The sequence below is a fragment of the Salvelinus fontinalis genome, chromosome 2, assembly GCF_029448725.1.
Source record: "Salvelinus fontinalis isolate EN_2023a chromosome 2, ASM2944872v1, whole genome shotgun sequence".
Lineage (NCBI taxonomy): Eukaryota > Metazoa > Chordata > Actinopteri > Salmoniformes > Salmonidae > Salvelinus > Salvelinus fontinalis.
In genome coordinates, this window is record NC_074666.1 from 46,277,814 (window position 1) to 46,302,450 (window position 24,637).

Genomic DNA, 24,637 nt, shown 5'->3' on the forward strand with positions numbered 1-24,637 from the left:
GAGACTTGTCCCGAAGCCACTCCTGCGTTGTCTTGGCTATGTGCTTAAAGTTGTTTTCCTGTTGGAAAGTCAACCTTCGCAATCACCGTAAAGATTGTGTTAGGTTTCCTCCAGATGTGATGCTTGCCATTCAGGCCAAAGAGTTCAATCTCTGTTTCATCAGACCAGAGAATATTGTTTCTCATGGTCTGAGAGTCTTTAGGTGCCTTTAGGCAAACTCCAAGTGGGCTGTCATGTGCCTTTTACTGAGGAGTGGCTTCCGTCTGGCTACTCTACCATAAAGGCCTGATTGGTGGAGTGCTGCAGAAATGGTTCCTTCAACCTCATGGCTTGGTTTTTGCTCTGACATGCACTGTCAACTGTGGGACCTTATATGGACAGGTGTGTGCCTTTCCAAATCATGTCCAATCAATTAAATTTACCACAGGTGGACTCCAATCAAGTTGTAGAAACATCTCAAGGATGATCAATGGAAACAGGATGCACCTGAGCTCAATTTCGAGTCTCAAATCAAAGGGTCCAAATACTGTAAATAAGGTATTTCTGTACTTTATTTTTTTGCAAACATTTCTAAAAAACAGTTTTTGCTTTGTCATTATGGGATATTTTGTGTAGATGGATGATGAACAAAAAATAATTAATACTTTTTAGAATAAGACTGTAACGTAAAAAAGTGTGGGAAAAGGGAAGGGGTCTGAATACTTTCCGAATGCACTGTATATACTTTTCCCACATTTTGTTTGTTACAGCCTTATTCTAAAATGTATTAAATAAATAAAAAATCATCAGCAATCTACACACAATACCCTATAATAACAAAGCAAAAACAGGTTAGAAATGTTTGCAAATAAATAAAAACTAAAGAACAGAAATACCTTATTTACAAAAGTATTCAGACCCTTTGCTATGAGACTCGAAGTTGAGCTCAGGTACATCCTGTTTCCATGGATCATCCTTGAGATGTTTCTACAACTTGATTGGAGTCCACCTGTGGTAAATTCAATTGATTGGACAGTTCCTCTGTGGAGATGGGAGAACCTTCCAGAATGACAACCATTTCTGCAGCACTCCACCGATCAGGCCTTTATGGTAGAGTGGCAAGACGGAAGCCACTCTTCAGTAATAGGCACATGTCAGCCCACTTGGAGTTTGCCAAAAGGTACCTAAAGACTCTCAGACCATGAGGAACAAGATTCTCTGGTCTGATGAAGCCAAGATTGAACTCTTTGGCCAGAATGCCAAGCATTACATCTGGAGGAAACCTGGCACCATCCCTATGGTGAAGCATGGACCTCAGACTGGGACAGGACATGACTTAAACCCGATCAAACCGCTCTGGAGAGACCTGAAAATAGCTCTGCAGCTACGCTCCCCATTCAACCTGACAGAGCTTGAGAGGATCTGCATAAAAGAATGGGATAAACTCCCAAAATACAGGTGTGCCAAGCTTGTAGCGTCATAACGAAGAAGAATCAAGGCAGTAATCGCTGCCAAAGGTGCTTCAACAAAGTATTTAAAGGGTCTGAATACTTATGTAAATGTTATATTTCAGTTTTTTATTTGTAATAAATTAGCAAAAATTTCAACAATCTGGTTTTTGCTTTGTCATTATGGGGTATTGTGTGTAGATTGAGAAAAAAAATACTATTTTATAAATTTTAGAATAAGGCTGTAACGTAACAAAATGTGGATAAAGTGAAGGGGTCTGAATACTTTCTGAATGCACTGTATATAATACATTGTTCATGTGAAATTTTTCTTCTCCATCCCTCCACTACTCTTCCTCTCTCCGTCTCTCTCTGTACCTCTTTCCCCTCAGATCGGGAGTCAATATCACTCACAACAACTCAAGTCTTACATTGGTGCAGGAGGCCTGGCATACAAGCACCAAGTCTGTCTGCAAGAACAAAAAACTAAAGTGCAAGGATCACTTTATGCATTCTTTTGTGATTTGGAAAAGCTGCTTTTTCATGTTTTTATTATTTTTGATCAGCCTCAGTTTTTTGGGGATTAGTTTCTTTTGACTCTCTTATAATCCAGACACACACTGACCAGCAGTATGGTACATTTATAGTACATTTGTGCTTCTTTTTTTTATGTTTGTGTGTATTTTTGTGTTCTGAACACTGGTTCTGACGCAAAGCCAGTCCCTTCAGCCGTGAGAATGTACACGTCTCTGTATGCTGCCAAATTCTAATGTTGAAAAAAAATCATACTTTTTCAGGCGAGTACCGGTCGTTTATTTTCCAGTCATTCTTGGGGGGGAAAACACCGTACAAGTGTCACGCCTCAATTTCCTTTCACCCTTTTTGATTTGCCTTCCCATTTCGGTTTACGTTCACACACAATCATCTTCCAGCATAATATAATAAGGGTCGTCTTCCAGCTTGTAGCAACAGTGCATTAACTTGGCTTCTTTAATATTTTACCCACTACATCAGTCAAGTTGGGTGCACATTTTGTTTTTTGCCCTAGCACTACGCAGCTGATTCAAATAACCAACTCATCATCAAGCTTTGATTATTTGAATCAGCTGTGTAGTGCTAGGGCAAAAACCAAAATGTGCACCCAGAGGGGACCCCGGGACCGACTTTGGGAAACCCTGCACAAGGAGAAAGACTAATACCGTAAGTACAATAATAGTTACACACCATGTAGAGGATATTTTCAGTAAGTTCAGTGGACATAGTTAGCTTGTAAGTCTACTAGAGTAGAGTAAGAAATTGAAATATCTATACATGACTATATTATATATAGGTATACTGATGTGTCAGCGAGCGCCTGTGCGCGTTTGTAGTTCTTTAGTACACATAAAAGCTTGCCGAACATGCAAACACACTCGCATTTAGGTATTTCAGTTGGCATGCGTAAGGTGCGCACTGACACACTTGCTCACAGATATACATTTACAGATGTATAGGACATTGCACACATTATAAAAGTGTAGATGGTATAGAATGCGATGGATAGATGACTGGATAGGGTCTCCCTCGTACCTTGCAGGCTATGTTGTGAACTGAATCCAGTTCTAGTCTAGTATCAATGAAGGTGCATGGAGTTTGAGGGGTGAGGCAAATTGTCAGTAGGACCAGGGATAGCTGATTCAAAAGGGATTTTAAAGTCAATAGCTGGCCGACACTTAAGAACAGCAGACTTGAAAGAGGGAGAAAGGAGTACAAGGGGAGTAGTGAGCGGAAAAAGGAAGAAAATAATCTAAAATGTTTAGTGGTCAAGCATCAATACCCATAGCCCTGTGCTGCATGCCTCCCATCAATCTCACAGGCTAGAGATAAGTGTTATTCGCAATAAAGATCCCATGTGATGTCATGTTTACATGTTTAATAGAGATTTAGCTCCTGATCAGTGTCATCAGTTCCTCAGGTGACCAGGAGAGGGCAGAAGTGAGGGGTGCAGGGCCCCCTATTCCTTACCTATATATAGGGCTCTGGTCAAAAGTAGTGGACTATATAAGGAATAGGTTTTAGAAACCTGACTGACCTCAACACAGATGTGTCCCAAGAGAAATGTGTTCCAGAGAATTGTCATCTGGTCTCTATGTGTATGTTTCTGAGTAGTCCATGCAATTGGAACTAGTTCACCAGTCTGGTGAACGCTTTTAAACAATGGCAGGTGGAAAAACACTTTATTTTGGACCTAGGTTTCACACAATTAGTGAAAGGAAACATTTTGTTTGCATGTTGGTCAACCTGCTACCTTGCTAGGCCCTCCCTCCTCTGCCCTCCCTCCCTCCCTTCAGAGTAGCTAATAGAACAGGCCCAGGACGTCATTGTTTCCAGGGCAGACACCATGGAAGGAAGTTAGGATCGTGAAGGGAATCATGCGTATGAGGGAAAAATTTGTGTTGAAATTGGGATTTTTTGTTGTTGAAAGGTTTCATGTCCCTTTAGTCTGGGGGGCAAAAACACTACGACTGGGGCACTGGGTTGGGAGAGGTCCGTGTGGGACATGTGTTGACTTCCAAATCGAACCTTAGCCCCCAGGGTTGGGCTCAATTCCAATTTAATTTAAAATTCCAATTAAATTCTTGAATTCACTATGAAATGGAGAATTTGTTGAATTCAATTTGAATTATTTTTTTTTGGGGGGGGGGTATTATGGAATTGTAATTTAATATTTATTAGTTGATGGAACTAATGCACTTAGTATAAAAAATGGACTGCAGGATTTGTGTTGAATCATTTCAATTTGTAATTTTTGGGTATACTATTGAATTATCTCTGGATTCAAAGACTGACCTGGAATTTGAATTGTATTTATTGGAATTTACAGGGAGAGGGAATTTAATTAGTGAAATTAACCCCAACACTACTTGCCTCAACTCCCTCCCTAGTCCCTACAACTGCAGACCTGAGAGGATTGGGATAGGTGAAAGCAATATGGCTGACATTTCTACCTAGCCAATCAGAAGGCAAGATGAAGCTTTTACTGTAACACGTACGGTATATTGACCCAGTCCGCCTAGATCCACAGGAGTGGCTAGGGTGTAGGGGCTAGGGATCCATTTGGAATTTATAAATGGAGTTGGCAAGGAAACAGGGTTCAGCTTGGGTCGAGTTCTGAAGGTTTTGAGGAGGAGTTCCGTACTCTGTTATTATGGTTCAGCACTAGGTTACGGTGTCATGACCACATATCAGTTATCATGTGAGTGTGTAAAAAATGTATTGCACAAACATCTAAAAGTAATAATCTATGCTAAATAACAGGTACTTAGCTCATCTTTTAAGAGACATCTTACGATTTCTTAAGAGTTCATTTAGTTCAGTGGATTTGATAGCGTACTCTTTGGTCTCAATAAACAACTGTACATTTAAGATATCTGTTGTGAATAATTGCTACTGCTTCTTTCAATCTGTTACAATTAGTTAACCACTACGTACAATTCAAATGCTATTTTATTTGATACCGTGTTACCTCGCCAGTAAAAAAAAAAGAACACAAAGGTATCCTGCACCCAAAATATTACAATTTATAGAGTATCATTCACTAGTGAACGGGGTATAGATGTGTGTGTTGACTGTGTGAGGAAAGGTATCAGTGGGCAGTGTGGTATCAGCCCCTCACCTCCCGTGTAGTGTGTGCGTGCGTGTTTGTGTCTGTGCGTGTGAAGCATGTATGCAGTCCTGTGTGAGTTTCCTCCCAAAATTCCACTGGTCAGACTGTAGAGCTAACGTTGCCCAACCTCCACTTTCCCCTGTCAGTAGCATATCACAGAGCCAAATAGAACAAGAACATTGAAAATAAGTCTCAAATGTACATTTATTGTGCTACATTTTTGGGGAGCATTAGAGCAAAGAAACACAAACAACCAGACAGCTTTTTTTTGAGACCATTGACAGATATTGTTTTGCAGTGCTATTCACTAGAACATGTAATGTGATGCAAGAACTGAACAAGGCATATGACTAGTTGCACAGGCCCAAATGTATGTGAATGCTATGCTGAGTGCTAAATATCTGGAGGTTCAAAACCTCCAAAATAACCACGTGTACTACGAGTATAACCTCTGTGTTTTAAAAAAGGGATTAAAAGAATGATATACTTTTCATTTCTGGTATGTAATTTAAGAGCTTTTTACCATAAGTGTTATTTAAGGTTTTGTTGATTGATTGATGTTTATTATTCTTAAAATAGAAGATCATTATGGTTGAGCTGATGTGGGTTGTCTCTTAGGTCTTCAGGGGGCATTTCAGAACACAAGTCTGTAGGATGAGTGGAGCAGATGTGGGGAGGGGCACAATCTGGCAACCCGGTCAGAAACGACTGGCATACAGTCCCCACTCGCTGGCCTTTCCCCTCAAAGACCCATGGCATTGAAACACAAGAGAAATGTTCCCAGAACCAAACTGACACCATAAACAGACGTTCCCTGAACATCTAGGGAACCAAATGTGCTAACTGGGCATACTGTAGACTGAAAGCTAGCCTGGAGTCAAGTCCTTACACTACAATTCATGTTTATTGAAAAAGGGTATGGGTCCAGAGATTGTGGATTGAGGCATGAGAGTTGTAAACTTGGATCAAAACTAATTTTGCTACAGTATGTTTCACCGCTGTTCACTTCATGTTATGTGTAACATCCCTGCAACGTAGCAAACTCAGTCTGGAATTTTAAGAGCTGGGAGCTGCCCTGGGTGTCTCAGTGCCTGGAGGTCGAGAAGCAAGCAGCTCCACCAATGTTGAACATGAAAGAGTAACAATCCCTATGCCTTTTCTGTTTCATTTGGTCACGATGAACTTCGGCCTTGTCAAACTTTTGATTTGAACACTAATTTCGAGAGAGGGAAGTATACTCGTCTTCCCAAAAAAGTATCTATTTTTAGGACCGACTTTATAAGAGTCAGCACCTTGAGATTAAAACTACTTCCCAACTAATGGCCCCCAGAGTCTTTGCTATGTTCTGTCACTACGTTGCAGCAATGCTGGCAGAACGTTTTATAACATGCGGTTGGGACGTTCTTGAAGCAAAGACCCACATCAGACTTGTGTATATGAAGTGTAAATCTGTTTTTGTTTTTATGTCGTTCTAATGAGGATCGGATAGTGGTCCTGATGACAAGGCAAGTTTGTAATTGTATAATACTTACTGTATGATGTAGAACATTCAATAACTATTAAAATATTTCCCAAAAAGCCCAGCTTTTACTTGTTTGTGTCCTGCGCCAATTCATAAAGTAACATTGTGGCCTCTCTTGATTTGTAAATGATTGTTTTAACTGCAAAGAAAGCAAACGTTCAAGGGATAAGATGTACACTACACATCATATTTCTAACAACCGCTATGCATCAGTGGAGAAACGTTATTGAATGAGCCGGTGTGGGAGCCTTGAGGAAATGCTGGGGCTTATTTCTGGTCCAAGTCTGTCCCTGTTCACAAATGCAATGCAATTGCATTCTCCCATGAATCTCTTATAAGCACATCAGACTCAGTGCACCGCTATCTGCTGATAGCCTATAATCATAATAGTAGGCCTGTACAAAACAACCTGGAAATTGTTTTACTCAACCATGTTGAATCTGTATACTTTTGCCTTGACATGTCACTTATCTGTAGGAATAAATCTCTATATTCATCTGAGATAATTGAGGGGAAATTATAAAATAGGTGTTTTTCTGAGGGCCATAGACCTAAACGTACAGATGTGCAGGGTCAGATATGATTCACCTAATCTCCAACAAATCCCCATGTTTATGCAGCGGACATGGCCACGGTGAGTCTACATCACAAATTCCCAACAATGAGCAATGCAATCCCCACGAAAAGTCCCGTGCACTTCCTCAGCGTGCCGCCATCCCCCGTTTCTCCTCCACCGGAAACCCCGCTGAATCGCAAACTTCGCTTTTATGTTCCCAGAGGCAGTCGATTTTCAACAGGACTTCATCGGTGTGTTGAGTTGGGTCGTCATGGCCGCCTGAACCAGACTAAATTCACCCAGTGCGTGGTTATCATTCTGTAATTTACATACAATCGAAAGTTTTTTTTGCGGATTGACGTCAATATTTGTTAGGGGGGGGAATCCATGTAAAAATTCTAACATGCAGCCTCCGCCAAGAAAGGTGAGTTGGCCCGGTTTTACTTTTCTCTGCGAATGTTTCGACGAATGTTGCTTATGTAGCCTAATTGTTGAAAGATGCACGCTTTGTTGTAGTCCAATTTTAAGATATGCAACCACCAGGTCGGCACAACGTGTTATAACGTCAGTTCGTATCAAACGCAAACACGACCTTTTGGTTAATGAGTTGTTTTAGATATTCTAAACTTTAATATTTTTTGAATGTTCCAAAGTAGCCTAAGAAATGTCCTGGGTAAAATGGTACTCAATTCAATAAAAAAACGAATGTTCTCACGGTTCCAAATTGTAGCCTTTGCGTGGCTTAAACTATATAAAAATATATATACATACATTGTAACAGTCTTAGTGGAGAGTTGTTACAAGCGAACGCGGTGCTGGATGGCTGAATGTAGACCTCTAAAGATTAAAGGTAACTAAAACAGCAACAAACATGGGAATCCTGTTATATCATGTTCCAAAAACATTACACAGAGAAGTCTGTTGCTGTTTGGATAAGAAATTGTACTTCTGTTAGAATTCCTATAGTCGAGGTTCAACTATATCAAATTCTTTAGAATCAAGAGTTGTTGTTAATGAAATAACAACTGGATTTTATACTGGACAAAAATATGAATGCAACAAGTGTTGGTTTCATGAGCTGAAATTAAATATCCCAGAAATGTTCCATATTCACAAAAAGCAAATTTCTCTAATTTTTTTGCACACATTTGTTTACATCCCTGTTAGAATTTAATCTACTTGACATGTGTGGCATATCAAGAAGCTGATTTAAACAGCATGATTATTACACAGGTGCATCTTGTGCTTGGAACATTAAAAGGCCACTCTAAAATGTGCAGTTTTGTCACAACACAATGCCACAGATGTCTCAAGTTGAGGGAGCGCGGAATTGGCATGCTGACTGCAGGAATGTCCACCAGAGCTGTTGCCAGATAATTGAATGTTTATTTCTCTACCATAAGCCGCTTCCAACATCCATTTTAGATTATTTTTCTTTATGTCCAACTGGCCTCACCACCGCAGACTCCATGTCACCACGCCAGCCAAGGATCTCCACATCTGCCTTCTTCACCTGTGAGATTGTCTGAGGGGGCCCCGAGGAGTATTTACGTCTGTAATAAAGCTTGTTTGAGGGGAAGAACATTCTGATTGGGTGGGCCTGACTTACAAGTGGGTGGGCCTGTGCCCTTGTCCAGTCATGTGAAATCCATAAATCAGGGCCTACTTCATTTATTTCAATTGACTGATTTCCTTATGAACTGTAACTCAGTAAAATCTTAGAAATGATTGCATGTTGTGTTTATTTTTGTGAAGTATGAATTATCACTGTTACAGTACATTTGACATTTGTTATGTTCATGATTGTTTATGGATTACATTTCTCTCAAACAGGGGAGCTTTAGCATACTAATTGCTGAGGAATAGTCCAAAGCCATTCAGATGTCAGTGGTAGCGCTACAGATGATTCATTTCCTGAAATAGAAACACACCGTGGCCTATTAGATCAACCACTTGACCTGTTTTTGTAGTTGCCTGAATGTAGCCTTATTTCAGCCTCAGTATATTTTCCCCTAATGATCGGCTGTGTTAGTCAGATAACTAATGCTGGTGTGAGATCATTGAATAGTGTCCGGACTGAACATTAGTTTCGAGTTTTTAATGTCACGCGCACAAGTACATTGAAATGCCTTTCTTGCATGCTCCAAACCCAACACTGCAGTATTCAATATAGCACTAAAAATAACATAAGGTCAAAGCTGTGGGAAGTAGGACAATCTGAATTTAATATACACCACATGACCAAAAGTATATGGACACCTGCTCGTCGAACATCTAATTTCTAAATCATGGGCATTAATATGGAGTTGGTTCCCCCTTTGCTGCTATGACAGCCTCCACTCTTCTGGGAAGGCTTTCCACTAGATGTTGGGACATTGCTGCGGGGACTTGCTTTCATTCAGCCACGAGCATTAGTGAGGTTGAGCACTGGTATTTCGTATTTTATTAGGATCCCAATTAGCTGTTGTGAAATTCGCACCTACTCTTCCTGGGGTCCACACAGAACATGACATAATACATAACATTAATAGATAAGGACAGAACTACATACATTTAAAAATGCCACACACAGCCTACATATCAATACATACACACATCATATCTATGTCAAATAGGGTGATGTTGGGCAATTAGGACTGGCTCTCAGTCGGTGTGCCAATTCATCCCAAAGGTGTTAAATGGGGTTGAGGTCAGGGCTCTGTGCAGGCCAGTCAAGTTCTTCCACACCACTCGACAAACCATTTCTGTATGGACCTCGCTTTGTGTACGAGGGCATTGTCATGCTGAAACAGGAAATGGCCTTCCACAAACTGTTGCCACAAAGTTGGAAGCCCAGAATCGTCTAGAACAGTGGTCACCAGCATTTTCTGCGTCAAGGTCACTTTCGCAGTCAAAAAGCAAGCTGAGATGTACTGCTCAGATAAATTTTTTATATATATTTTTTTACATTAACGTCACACATAGATTTGTAGAAATTATGTTGGTTTAGCGTTTGTGAGGCACTGTGGAGCATGAATTGAAATCATTAGCTTTTTTATTTTACTTGACTGATGGTACCTGCATCTGATGGTCAACGAGGTCAAATCACGACGTCAGTGATCTTCAGGTCGGAAAGTCGGAGCTCTAGAAAGATGCCCAGAGTTTCCGACTTGGAATTCCGAGTTGGGTGATCATTGAAAACGATTTTTCCCAACCGCCTCTCACAGTCCCTGCTCTCTCCTTCCTTTCCTCCAGTGAGACTGACCAGAGAGAGGGGACACCGTCTTCCACCTGATGGTGAAACTCAAGTCGCACCGCGTCTGCTTCATGCACAAATTCATGTTGTTCCTATGACCAGAGAAAGTTAAATATTCCTTAATATTAAAATCGACACGATGAGCTGTTAATAATAATAAAACGCAGGGCTATCGATACTTGGCTACTCAGAAGCGCATTTTGTAATAGTGTTGAATAAATTCTACAGAAATATTTGGTGATAGACTAGGAATGCCTTGAAGATCGACCAGTCGATAGGGATCGACCGGTTGGCGACTACTGGTCTAGAATGTGATTGTATGCTGTAGCATTAAGATTTCCCTTAACTGGATCTAAGGGGCCTAGCCCGAACCATGAAAAACAGCCCCAGACCATTATTCCTCCTCCACCAAACTATACTGTTGGCACTATGCATTGGGGCAGGTAGAGTTCTCCTGGCATCTGCCAAATCAAATTTTGTCACCGATTACAACAGATACTGTGAAAATCTTACAAACCCTTAACCAATAATGCAGTTAAGAGTTAATAAAATATTTACACAATAAAATAAAGTTTAAAAAATAGTAACACAATAATGAGGCTATATACAGCGGTACCGGTACCGAGTCAATGTGGGGTACAGGTTAGTTGAGGTAATATGTACATGTAGGTAGGGTTAAAGTGACTATGCATAGATAATAAACAGCGAGTAGCAGTAGTGTAAAAAAGGGGGGATCAATGCAAATAGTCTGGGTAGCCATTTGATTAACTGTTCAGCAGTCTTATATGGCTTGGGGGTAGAAGCTGTTAAGGAGCCTTTTGAACCTAGACTGGGAGCTCCGGTACTGTTTGCCATGCGGTAGCCGAAAGAACAGTCAGCATCCCGGAGTCACCTCTTCACTGTTGACGTTAAGACTGGTGTTTTGCGGGTACTATTTAATGAAGCTGCCAGTTGAGGACTTGTGAGGCGTCTGTTTCTCAAACTAGGCTCTCTAATGTAATCGTCCTCTTGCTCCGTTGTGCACTGGGGCCTCCCACTCCTTTTTCTATTCTGGTTAGGGCCAATTTGCACTGTTCTGTGAAGGGAGTAGTACTTTTATGAGATCTTCAGTTTCTTGGCAATTTCTCGCATGGAATAGTCTTCATTTCTCAGAACAAGAATAGACTGATGCGTTTCAGAAGAAAGGTCTTTGTTTCTGGCCATTTTGAGCCTGTAATCGAACCCACAAATGCTGATGCTCCAGATACTCAACTAGTCTAAAGAAGGCCAATTTTATTGCTTCTTTAATCAGAACAACAGTTTTCAGCTATGCTAACATAATTGCAAAAGGGGTTTCTAATGATCAATTAGCTTCTTAAAATGAAACTTGGATTAGCTAACACAACGTGCCATTGGAACACAAGAGTAATGGTTGCTGATAATGGGCCTCTGAATGCCTATGTAGATATTCCATAAAAAATCTTTCGTTTCCAGCTACAATAGTCATTTACAACATTAACAATGTATTTCTGATCAATTTTATGTTATTTTAATGGACAAAAAATGTGCTTTTCTTTAAAACCATTTCTAAGTGACCCCAAACTGAACGTGTGTGTGTGTGTGTGTGTGTGTACACACATACAGTACAAGTCAAATGTTTGGACACCTTCTCATTCAAGTGTTTTTATTTATTTTTACTTTTTTCTACATTGTAGAATAATAGTGATGACATCAAAACTATGAAATAACTAGAGGTCAACTGATTTCTGGAGGACCAAAAAAAGATGATACCGATTAATCAGCCGGGTGTTATATATATATTTGAAATAATGACAATTACAACAATACTGAATGAACAATGAACACTTTTATTTAACTTAATATAATACATAAATAAAATCAATTTAGTCTCAAATAAATAATGAAACATGTTCAATTTGGTTTAAAAAATGCAAAAAGTGTTGGAGAAGAAAGTAAAAGTGCAATATGTGCCCTGTAAAAAAGCTAACATTTAAGTTCCTTGCTCAGAACATATGAAAGCTGGTGGTTCAATATTCCCATTAAATAAATATTAGGTTGCAGTTATTATAGGAATTATGATGCGTCGACTATTTCTCTCTCTACCATTTTGTATTTCATATCATATAACTTTGACTATTGGATGTTCTAATATGCACTTTAGTATTGCCAGCCTAATCTCAGGAGTTGATAGGCTTGAAGTCATAAACAGCACTGTGATCAAGCATTGCTAAGAGCGGCTGGCAAACGCAGTAAAGTTTGAATGAATGCTTTCTAGCCTGCTGCTGCCTACCACCGCTCAGTCAAACTCATATATCAAATCCCAGACTTAATTATAATATAATAAACACAGAAATACGAGCCTTTGGTCATTAATATGGTAAAATCCGTAAACTATCATTTCGAAAACAAAACGTTTACTCTTTCAGTGAAATATGGAACCGTTCCGTATTTTATCAAACGGGTGGCAACAATAAGTCTAAATATTGCTGTTACATTGCACAACCTTCCAAGTTATGTCATAATTATGTAAAATTCTGGCAAATTAGTTCGCAACGAGCCAGGCGGCCCAAACTGTTGTATATACCCTGACTCTGCGTGCAATGAACGCAAGACAAGTGACACAATTTCCCTTGTTGATATTGCCTGCTAATATGAATTTATTTGAACCAATATGCAGGTTTAAAAATATATACTTGTGTATTGATTTTAAGAAAGGCATTGATGTTTATGGTTAGGTACATTGGTGCAACGACAGTGCTTTTTTTGCGAATGCGCTTGTTAAATCATCACCCGTTTGACGAAGTAGGCTGTGATTCGATGATAAATTAACAGGCACCACATTGATTATATGCAACGCAGGACAAGCTAGTTAACTACACGTAGTTGATGATATTACTAGGTTAACCAGTGATTTATGTGAAGATAGTTTTTTATAAGATAAGTTTAATGCTAGCTAGCAACTTATCTTGGCTCCTTGCTGCACTCACGTAATAGGTGGTCAGGCTGCCACGCTGTTTCCTCGTGGAATGCAATGTGATATGCCACAAACGGCATCCAGAAATGACGATTACCGATTGTTATGAAAACTTGAAATCGGCCCTAATTAATCGGCCATGCCGATTTAATTGGTCGACCTCTAGAAATAACACATGGAATCATGTAGTAACCAAAAAAAGTGTTAAACAAATCAAAATATATTTTATATTGAGGTTCTTCAAAGTAGGCACCCTTTGCCTTGATGACAGCTTTGCACACTCTTGGCATTCCAACAAGCAGCTTAATTTAAAAAAATGTGTGCTAAGTTTTCTGTTGCAATTGTTTTTGCTACAGTGCAGGTATAGAGAGACTGTTAAAAATGATGTGTTTGTGATTATATGACATTCAGTGCACTTTTTAGGAGTTTATGGTATTCTTCTCCGTATATGAGAGATGGTTGGTTTTTGGTTTTTGGTTGTCTAGTCCATTTCTTCTGACATTTTTTTTCTCCCTCAGGTCAAGGTTACCCAGGAGCTAAAGCACACTCATGCTGAGCAGATGAGCAGACTACACATCAAACACCAGACAGAGTGTGACCTACTAGAGGACCTGAAGTAAGGGGATGGTGGAGGGAGCCGGTGGATGGCAATTGAGGCTGCGTCTCTATCCCCAGTTCCAAATCAACCCCTACTACCTAGGCACTTGCGTAGTTGTGAAAGGCTTGGATAGATATAATCAAAGACAAATCTACATGGAGGGGGGTGGGGGGGTTTAGCCACTATTACCATATTGGTAATACCAATCTGATCTTTGTACATGTCTATGACATGAAGTACCCTGGCAGGGAGGCTAAGGGTTTATTTGGAATGTAACGGTAGTCTTGGGTTTCGCTTTCTTTTCTTTGGCTTAGTTGAGGTGGCACCGCCCACACTAAACAGCTGGAAGTGAAAAGCAAGGAGGGCCTCCACTCCAGATGTTCTGGCTGCCATAAGTAGTTTGTTGGGGGGGAAAGAGAGTATAACAAAGAGAGAAGAAAAATACCTAGAGATCGAACAAGCCCGAAATGTTCAGCCAGTCACTCTAGGAGGAAAATCGAAGTTGGATAAAAATACCTTTCAGTGTTAAAATTAGAGTTGCATCCTTCCCAAAGATTCCTGGAATCAGGATGGAATAATCAGGAAATCTTGGAGTCCTGCAAATGGTATTATCGAGAAAATTACCAGAATAAAATAAAAAACATGGCACAGGGAGAATGATAGGGACAAGCAGTGATATAGTATAGGGAGGCATGGATGTGTTCAATAGGTACCAAACAGACTGAAACAGGGAGGGACTACCTGGACTCCAATAAGAAATTAATTTTTGTTTTCCATTGCACAGAATTTTAAATCGGTGTTCTCCAATGAACATGACCCATGCAGAGGGAAAGGAAAACAGGCCAAGAGGACATGCACATCATCATAGAGGAAGCTGGATCTGTTGTGTCAGTTTGGCCTTGCTGTATACTGGAGCACTCAGACAAATATTAACACACTCTGTAATTACTATAAAATGCCCAGTGAACGTGTGCTAGAAAAGAAGACTCAAGAGCCGCGGTGTCTGACTGTGGCCCTAGACCTCAGAGGCTCTCGTTCTCAAATCAAGGAGGCTGGAGGGTAGGGAGCTTGCAGGAAGCCCCCAGTGATGCCCCACCTTTTGTAGAGCCTTCCAGATGAGGGAAGTACTGTTGCTGTAGCAGGCGGTGATCCAGCTGGTCAAGAGGCTCTCAGTTGTGCAGCTATAGAACTTCTTGATGACCCGAGGGCCCATGCAGAATTTCTTCAGTCACCTAAGGTTGAAGAGACACTGTAACAGTGGTGGTGTGATTGGACCATTTTAGGTTCTCTGTGGTGTGCACGCTGAGGAACTTGATGCTTTTGACCCTCTCCACTGCAGCCCCGTCCACTGCATCTGCTGTTTCCTGAAGTCCATGATCACCTTGGTTTTGTTGACGTTGAGGGAGAGGCTTTTCCTGGCACCACTCTACCAGGGCTCTAACCACCTCCCTGTAGGCTCCAGTCGGCGATCAGGCCCACCACTGTCATGTTGTTGGCAAACTTAATGATGGTGTTGGAGTCGTGCATGGCCACACAGTTGTGGGTGTACAAGAGGGGGCTGAGCACACACCCCTGGGGGCCCCCCGTGTTGCAGGTCAATGTGGCAGAGGTGTTGTTGTCTACCCTCACCACCTGGGGTTTGCCTGTCAGGAAGTCCTGGATACAGTTGCATAGAACAAAGCCTGGAATAGGGAGAGAGACCGGGAGAAAGGAGGGACTAGTGGCCCGGGAACGTGAGGACAAATAAGTACAGTTACAGAAAGAATTAGGATTATTTTTGTTGTGAGAGTGGAGGGAAGGACATAGGCCACAGTTGTGGTTCTCCAACTGTTTACATGTGAGAGAGAACAAGCTGTGCCATACTCTGCTCACTCCTGGAAAGACTCCAAATAATAACACAACTGGGACCCTGGGGATTATTCATTAGACATCAAACGGAAGAAAACAGACTGAAACAGGGAGGGACTATTTTAACCAATAATGCATTTGAATCTTTGTTTTCTGTTATAAGTGTTTTCCGTTGCATGCCCTAACGAATATGACCTCGATAAGCAGTGAAATAGAATGGAGTAAAAATATTACAGCACATCTACACTGCATAGTTATATGCACCACTCTACTATTTGGATCAATCAAACGATTTGTAACAATGTATCATTTATTTAACAAGCCATCACATTCATTAGATATCGGATTGATACACTATACAGTGGGGCAAAAAAGTATTTAGTCAGCCACCAATTGTGCATGTTCTCCCACTTAAAAAGATGAGAGAGGCCTGTAATTTTCATCATAGGTACACTTCAACTATGACAGACAAAATGAGAAAAATAAATCCAGAAAATCACATTGTAGGATTTTTTATGGATTTATTTGCAAATTATGGTGGAAAATAAGTATTTGGTCACCTACAAACAAGCAAGATTTCTGTCTCTCACAGACCTGTAACTTCTTCTTTAAGAGGCTCCTCTGTCCTCGACTCGTTACCTGTATTAATGGCACCTGTTTGAACTTGTTATCAGTATAAAAGACACCTGTCCACAACCTCAAACAATCACACTCCAAACTCCACTATGGCCAAGACCAAAGAGCTGTCAAAGGACACCAGAAACAAAATTGTAGACCTGCACCAGGCTGGGAAGACTGAATCTGCAATAGGTAAGCAGCTTGGTTTGAAGAAATCAACTGTGGGAGCAATTATTAGGAAATGGAAGACATACAAGACAACTGATAATCTCCCTCGATCTGGGGCTCCACGCAAGATCTCACCCTGTGAGGTCAAAATGATCACAAGAACGGTGAGCAAAAATCCCAGAACCACACGGGGGGACCTAGTGAATGACCTGCAGAGAGCTGGGACCAAAGTAACAAAGCCTACCATCAGTAACACACTACGCCGCCAGGGACTCAAATCCTGCTGTGCCAGACGTGTCCCCCTGCTTAAGCCAGGACATGTCCAGGCCCGTCTGAAGTTTGCTAGAGAGCATTTGGATGATCCAGAAGAAGATTGGGAGAATGTCATATGGTCAGATGAAACCAAAATAGAACTTTTTGGTAAAAACTCAACTCGTCGTGTTTGGAGGACAAAGAATGCTGAGTGGCATCCAAAGAACACCATACCTACTGTGAAGCATGGGGGTGGAAACATGCTTTGGGGCTGTATTTCTGCAAAGGGACCAGGGCGACTGATCCGTGTAAAGGAAAGGATGAATGGGGCCATGTATCGTGAGATTTTGAGTGAAAACCTCCTTCCATCGGCAAGGGCATTGAAGATGAAACGTGGCTGGGTCTTTCAGCATGACAATGATCCCAAACACACTGCCCGGGCAACGAAGGAGTGGCTTCGTAAGAAATATTTCAAGGTCCTGGAGTGGCCTAGCCAGTCTCCAGATCTCAACCCCATAGAAAATCTTTGGAGGGAGTTGAAAGTCCGTGTTGCCCAGCAACAGCCCCAAAACATCACTGCTCTAGAGGAGATCTGCGTGGAGGAATGGGCCAAAATACCAGCAACAGTGTGTGAAAACCTCGTGAAGACTTACAGAAAACGTTTGACCTCTGTCATTGCCAACAAAGGGTATATAACAAAGTATTGAGATAAACTTTTGTTATTGACCAAATACTTATTTTCCACAATAATTTGCAAATAAATTCATAAAAAATCCTACAATGTGATTTTCTGAGAAAAAAAAATCTAATTTTGTCTGTCATAGTTGAAGTGTACCTATGATGAAAATTACAGGCCTCTCTCATCTTCTTAAGTGGGAGAACTTGCACAATTGGTGGACTAAATACTTTTTTGCCCCACTGTATATACAAAAGTATGTGGACACCCCTTCAAATGAGTGGATTTGGCTATTTCAGCCACCCACTGCTGACAGGTGTATAAAATTGAGCACACAGCCATGCAATCACCTTCGACTTGGCACCGTCATAGGATGCCACCTTTCCAACAAGTCAATTCGTAAAATTACTGACCTGGTAGAGATGCCCCTGTCAACTGTAAGTGCTGTTATTGTGAAGTGGAAACACCTAGGAGCAACAACAGCTCAGCCGCGAAGTGGTAGGCCACTCAATCTCACAGAACGGGACCACCAAGGGCTGAAGCGTGTAAAAATCATCTGTCCTCGTTTGCAACACTTATTACCGAGTTCCAAACTGCCTCTTGAAGCAACATCAGCACAAGAACTGTTCGGCAGGAGCTTCATGAAATGGCTTTCCATGGCCAAGCAGCCGCACACAAGCCTAAGATCACGATGTGTAATGGAGTAGTATCAAGCTTGCCGCCATTGGACTCCATTGGACTCTGAAGCAGTGGAAACGCATTTTCTGGCAGCTTCACCATCTGGCAGACCGACAGACGAATCTGGGTTTGGCGGATGCCAGGAGTACGCTACCTGCCCCAATGCATAGTGCCAACCATAAAGTTTGGCGGATGGCTGTTTTTTATGGTTAGGCCACTTAGTTCCATTAACGCTAGAGCAGCCAATAACATTCTAGACAATTCTGTGCTTTATTTTTTATTTAACTAGGCAAGTCAGTTACAAAGAACAAATTCTTATTTACAATGACAGCCTACACCGGCCAAACCCGGACGACGCTGGACCAATTGTGCGCCGCCCTATTGGACTCCCAATCATGGCCGGTGGTGATACAGCCTGGATTCGAACCAGAGTGTCTGTAATGACACCTCTAGCACTGCGCTGCAGTACCTTAGACCGCTGCGCCACTCGGAAGCCCACTTTGTGGCAACAGTTTGGGGAAGGCCCTTTCCTGTTTCAGCATGACACTGCCCCTGTGCACAAAGCGAGGTCCGTACAGAAATGGTTTGTCAAGTTCAGTGTGGAAGAACTTGACTGGCCTGCACAGAGCCCTGACCTCTACGCCATCTAACACCTTTGGGATTAATTGGAAAACCGACTGAGAGCCAGACCTAATCGCCCAACATCAGTGCTCAACCTCACTAATGCTCTTGTGGCTGAATGGAAGCAAGTCCCCGCAGCAATGTTCCAACATCTATTGGAAAGCCTTCCCAGAAGAGTGGAGGCTGTTATAGCAGCAAAGGGGAACCAACTCCATATTAATGCTCATGATTTTTAAATGAGATGTTCAACGAGTAGATGTCCCCGTACTCTTGGTCATGTAGTTATGATGCCTAGCATGTCATTGGCTTTTGAATCTAAATGTACCATGCTTTGCTTAACTTATATAGTTTTGTAGTGTCCATTCAGTCTCTTTTCCCAGTTAATTATTATATGGTGTATATCATTCTGTTCTACCTTTGTTCCTTATAGGACATTCAGTCAGAAGAAAGCCGCTGTAGAGAGGGACTATGCCCAGGTGAGTGTTCTCTCTCTCTCTCTCTCTCTCTCTCTCTCTATCCATCCTTAGTTTGCTCTCTCTAACACTCTGGATCCGTGTTCATTTCTGCATATGGATGACATTATATTGTGGCATTGCTGTCGTCTTCTCATTTGTGTCGCCAAAAAAAGAATCTCCCAATAATGACACACAAAGACACCAACTGCGCCACCATATGAGGTTTGGGTATAGTTAAGGTTGGCGTCGTTGGGAGGATCAGGGCTCAGTTGTGGTCTGATGGATTACTCCTCTATCTGAGAGGACCACTCTAAGGGCTCAGACACATTTGCTGGCCGAGCGTACTTAGTACCTCCTGAACGTAATTTGCGATCCGAGTGCGCACCTACTTTACATGTAGAATCGCGTGAAAGTTTTGATAGTCATACGCTACAGCAGGTGGTCCCTAAATCAGACGACCACTAGATCCTCATTCGATGCGATGTGTGTCAGCTCTAAAGTCTTCTGTCTCAGTTGTGGCATTTTCGTGTGGCCCACTTCCTCGTTGTGGAGTTGTTTTGGCCACAGCTTCCTGTGAATATAAATGTACTGATTCAAAATACCCCTATGCTCCTGCTTTGGTCTATTCTTGCGTTGCATCCCCGTGTGGAATGTCCTTACTGTGATTTAAAAGAGGGTCCTGACTTGGGAGTAACCCCAACCAGGCACTACCCAGCCACTTTTGTGGGGGGGGTGGAGGGGTGTATTTTGAGGATTTTATTCATACCCTGCTCACATGCCATTCATATGTACCACAGTCTTCTATATATCAAGAGTCACCTCCAAGACAGAGTGCCTCCAAGACACTTACTCACACCCACTCTCCAACCAACACTATCTAGTCGGATAAAGATTCACGGTGCCACACAAGAAGCCTGCTGTGAGCCTGCTGAAGAAGGATACTGAACAATTCCCATCACCACATGATTTATTCATGAATAGCGTTGTTGTGCTAGTAGCTGTGTTGTGCCGCCTGTCTCTATCTGCCCTAAAGCCAATCCCGTGAGCTGCTATAGATGCACACACATTAAGAGATGTGTTATTTAAGATACTCTTTGAAGAGGTAGAATTTCAGATGTTTTCGGAAGATGGGCAGGGATTCTGCTGTCCTAGCATCAGGAGGAAGCTGGTTCCATCTTTGGGGTGCCAGGACAGAAGAGCTTTGACTGGGCTGAGTGGGAGCTGACCTCCCATAGGAGTGGGACGGCAAAGAGACCAGAGGTGGTAGAACGGAGTACTCGGGTTTGGATGTAGGGTTTGAGAATAGCCTGAAGGTAGGGAGGAGCAGTTCCCCTTGCTGTTCTTTATGCAAGCACCATGGTCTTGTAGTCAATGCGAGCTTCAGCTGGAGCCAGTGGAGTATACGGAGGAGCATGGGAGTACTTGGGAAGGTTGAACACCAGACAGGCTGCGGCATTCTGAATAAGTAGCAGGGGTTTGATGGCACAAGCGGGGAGCCCATATGGCAAGTGCCTGGAATAGAACCTGCGCAGCTTTATGTGTGAGGAAAAGTTGTACTCTACTGATATTGTAGAACATCAATCTGCTGGAATGAATTGCTGCTTTTATGTTTTTAAAGAACGACAGTGTGTTGTTCAGGATCACGGCAAGGTTCTTTGCACTCTGGGAGGGGGACTCAGTGGAATTGTTGACCGTGATGGAGAGGTAATAGAGCAGCTCCGTCTTGCCGAGGTTGAGCTTGACATCCAAACTGAGATATCTGCTAAGCATGCAGAGATGCGGGTCACCACCTAAGTGTCAGAAGGGGGGAATGAGAAAAGTAGTTAAGTGTCATCCGCATAGCAATGATAGGAGAGACCATGAGTGGATAAGACGGAGCCGAGTGACGTGGTGTATAGAGAAAAGAGGGCCTAGTACCGAGCCGTGGGGGACACCAGTAGTGAGGGCATGTGGTACAGACACAGATTCTCTCCGTGCCACCTGGTAGGAGCGTCTTGCCAGTCAGGATGCAATCCAGGAGTATGCAGAGGCTGAGACGCCCAGCCCTGAGAGGGTAGAGAGATGGTTCACACTGTCGATGGCAGTGGATAGATCCAGAACGATGAGAACAGAGGAGAGAGAGTCTACTTTGGCTGAACAGTCTCCATTGAGTGACCCGTATTGAAGCCTGACTGGTTATGATCTAGAAGATCGTTCTGAGCGAGATAACGAGAGAGTAGGTCAGAGACGGCACGCTCAAATGTTTTGGAAAGTAAAGAAGAAAGGGAAACTGGTCTGTAGTTTTTTACATGAGATGGGTCGAGTGTTGGTTTCTTGTAATGGGGAGCGACTGGCAATCTTGAAGTCAGAGGGAACACAGCCAGTGGTCAGGGATGAGTTGGTGAGAAATGGGAGTAGATCTCCAGATATAGTATGGACAAGGGAAGCGGGATGGGGTCCAGTGGGCAGGTTGTCGGGTGGCTGGACATCACTAGTTGTAGGATTTCATCTGGAGAGAGAAGGGAGAAAGAGGTCAAGGTGTAGGGTAGTTCTGTGTGAGTAGGACCATTGGACTCAGTAGGCTGAGTGAATGAGGAGCGGATGTTGTCAACCTTTTTTTCAAAGTAGTTGACAAAGCCGTCTGTAGAGGGGGGGAAGTGGTGGAGAATTAATGAGGGAAAAGGTGTAAAAGATTTTATGGGGATTGGAAGCAGAGGCTTGGAATTTAGTGATAGGAAGAGCCTTTAGAAGTGAATACAGAAGAGAAGGTAGAGAGGAGGGATGCTAGGTCCTTGTGGAGTTTTGTTTTCCCAATTTGTCATTCAACTGCCTGCTGCCCTGTTCTTTCACGACTCAGTGAGTCACTCAGCCACAGAGCAGGAGGGGAGGGTTGAGCTGCCTTGGAGGAAAGGGGACAGTGGGAGTCAGAGGCGGAAAGGGAGGGTCGAAGAGGCAGAGTCAGGAGACAGGTGGGAGAACGATTTAGCGGAAGGAAGAGATTATGGGATAGAAGAGGGGTGGTAGGAGGAGAGAGAGAGCGAAGTTTGCGACGACAGATGACCATCTGGGTAGGGGCGAGTCGGTAAGGTTGGGGGAGAGAAAAACAAAAACAAAGTAGGGATCAGAGACCTGGATGGGGGTTGCCGTGAGATCAGTCAGCGAACAGCCCCTAGTAAAGATGAGGTCAAGCATATTCCCTGCATTATGAGTGGGAGGCGACTGGGAGGTCAGGGTGAGTTCAAAAAGGCAAGGAGAGGAAATAGAGGTGGAAAGAAATGAGTCGAAGTCAGGCGCCAGGAGGTTGACATTGCCCAGTACGATGAATGGTGAGCCATCGTCTAGAAATTATGGGTATTGCTCACAGGGTACACTAGATTAGAAGGGTTGCATCCACTGGGTGGGGAGCGTCTGTAAAACATACTGAGAGGAGCGAACAGGGATAGAAATCACATACATACTTGACAAAGTTCCAAAAGAGAAAAATGAGAATCTAAAAATAACTAGGTAAGACACTGAAGTGAGAGAGTGCCGTGAAGCCTTTGGCTCTTTCCTTCCTCGAATAACTCTGCAGAACGTCTTTGTTTTGGGTGACAACGCCACCGCATGACAACGCCACCGCTGAAGAAATAGGGGCAACTGAAGTACTATAACTAATTGATGATTGTCTAGCAGAGGTGAAGAAAAATACCCCCTCTAACACTCATCTGCCAATTATCAGAAAGCTATCACAAATTGATCTGAAACCAGTCAATGTTCCCAACACTTCGCAGTACATAGCATTCAGTAGTTCAAATCAATGATTAAACAGGCTACTATGTAGAAGGGCAGCACTTAACTAGAATTGACTTAGCCAGACTATACCAACAAAACTTATTGAAAGAATATATACTTAGGCTACTCTTGCAGAGATTAGCTGTCTTCGCTCTGTCTCTCTGTATATGTCTCCCTCTCTTACCAAGACACTCAGGACATCACAGCAATGTGGTGGCATCCCAGTAGAGGTTAAAGGTCATCACGCAGCCCTGCTGTTGGTATCCTGTCACTGTGTGTGTGTACTTACTAGGAACCAAATGATAGCAAACAGAACAGAACTGGGAGGGACCTACTTAAAGTTTTCTAAACAAATTTTTCATTGCAAAATGTTTCGCAACAATGTGCGCTAATGTTTTCTTCCCTTTGTTGCTTAGTGAATATGACCCTGCTTCAGGTCGCACACGGTGAGTTCAGAGAAACTGTCAGATAGCATTACAGTTATGAAACCGCTTTGTAAAGTGCAGCGCAGCCACAGACACTCCCAACAGTCTAATACCTACATGTTTCAATAAGATCACCATAGTCCCTGTGCCCAAGAACACCAAGGTAGCCTGTCGAAATGACTGTCGCCCCGTAGCACTAACATCTGTAGCCATGAAATGCTTTGAATGGCTCACATCAACACCATCATCCCAGACACCCTGGACCCAGTCCATTTTGCATACTGCCCCAACAGATCCACAGATGATGCAATCTCTATTGCATTCAACACTGCCTTTTCCAGCTTGGACAAAAGGAACATCTATGTGAGAATGCTGTTCATTGACTACAGCTCAGTGTTCAACATAATAGTGCCCTCAACTCATCATTAAGCTAAGGACCCTGGTACTGAACATCTCCCTCTGCAACTGGATCCTGGACTTCCTGACGGGATGCCCCCAGGTGGTGGATGGAGGCAACACATCCGCCACGCTGACCCTCAGCACGGGGACCCCTCGGGGGTGCGTGCTTAGTCTCTTTCTGCACTCCCTGTTCACCCACGACTGTGTGGCTTTGCACGACTCCAACACCATCAAGTTTGCCGACGACGCAATGGTGGTAGGCCTGTTTAGCAGTCTTATTAGGCTAACAAGTGAAGCTTGGTTTTGGAAGCAGCTAACCACTTAGCTAGATAGCTAACTAGCTACTAAATTAGCAAACAAAATGCAGAACTGCAGAACATTTAGTACATTTTAGACAGTTAACATAATAGTTATAAGTAATTAGATCACCTGGAGCATGCTGCACAACAGTGAGTGAGAAAACACCACGCGAATGGGGGCTACCAGTAAGTTTCATAATGAAAAATGATGTGGGAAATGAACGCAATCTTTTTTATATCGTAATGTATTGCACAAGTTGACTGCAGGTATTTACTTAAAAAAGTAACTACAAGTATTCAAAAACTTAAAATAAATAGTTTTGGCGGTATTGAAAAACCATCCCGTGGCTATTTCCCTTATACCTCGGTATACGGTATACCGCCCAAGACTAGCGTCAAGAACTGCAACGCTGCTGGGTCTTTCACCCTCAACAGTTTCCCATATGTATCAAGAATGGTCCACCACCCAAAGGACATCCAGCCAACAGCA

The 24,637-nt window shown here is 42.5% G+C and overlaps 2 protein-coding genes across 4 annotated transcripts in view; both read left to right on the forward strand.

Annotated features, from left to right (window-relative positions):
• The window catches only part of LOC129819810 (protein FAM168A-like), a 56,505-nt gene extending 49,842 nt beyond the window's left edge, over positions 1-6,663 (forward strand). For all 3 annotated transcript variants that reach the window (XM_055876418.1, XM_055876435.1, XM_055876425.1), the window contains one exon: positions 1,820-6,663. The gene's annotated coding sequence lies outside the window, so the exon portion shown is untranslated. The remainder of the gene's footprint in view (positions 1-1,819) is intronic.
• Positions 6,664-7,314: 651 nt separating this feature from the next.
• LOC129819768 (F-BAR and double SH3 domains protein 2-like) overlaps positions 7,315-24,637 on the forward strand; it is a 52,774-nt gene continuing 35,451 nt past the window's right edge. The window contains exons 1-3 of the mRNA XM_055876340.1: positions 7,315-7,575; positions 13,879-13,976; positions 19,250-19,295. Of these exons, the coding sequence (XP_055732315.1) occupies positions 7,555-7,575; positions 13,879-13,976; positions 19,250-19,295 (165 nt within the window). The 5' untranslated portion in view covers positions 7,315-7,554. The remainder of the gene's footprint in view (positions 7,576-13,878; positions 13,977-19,249; positions 19,296-24,637) is intronic.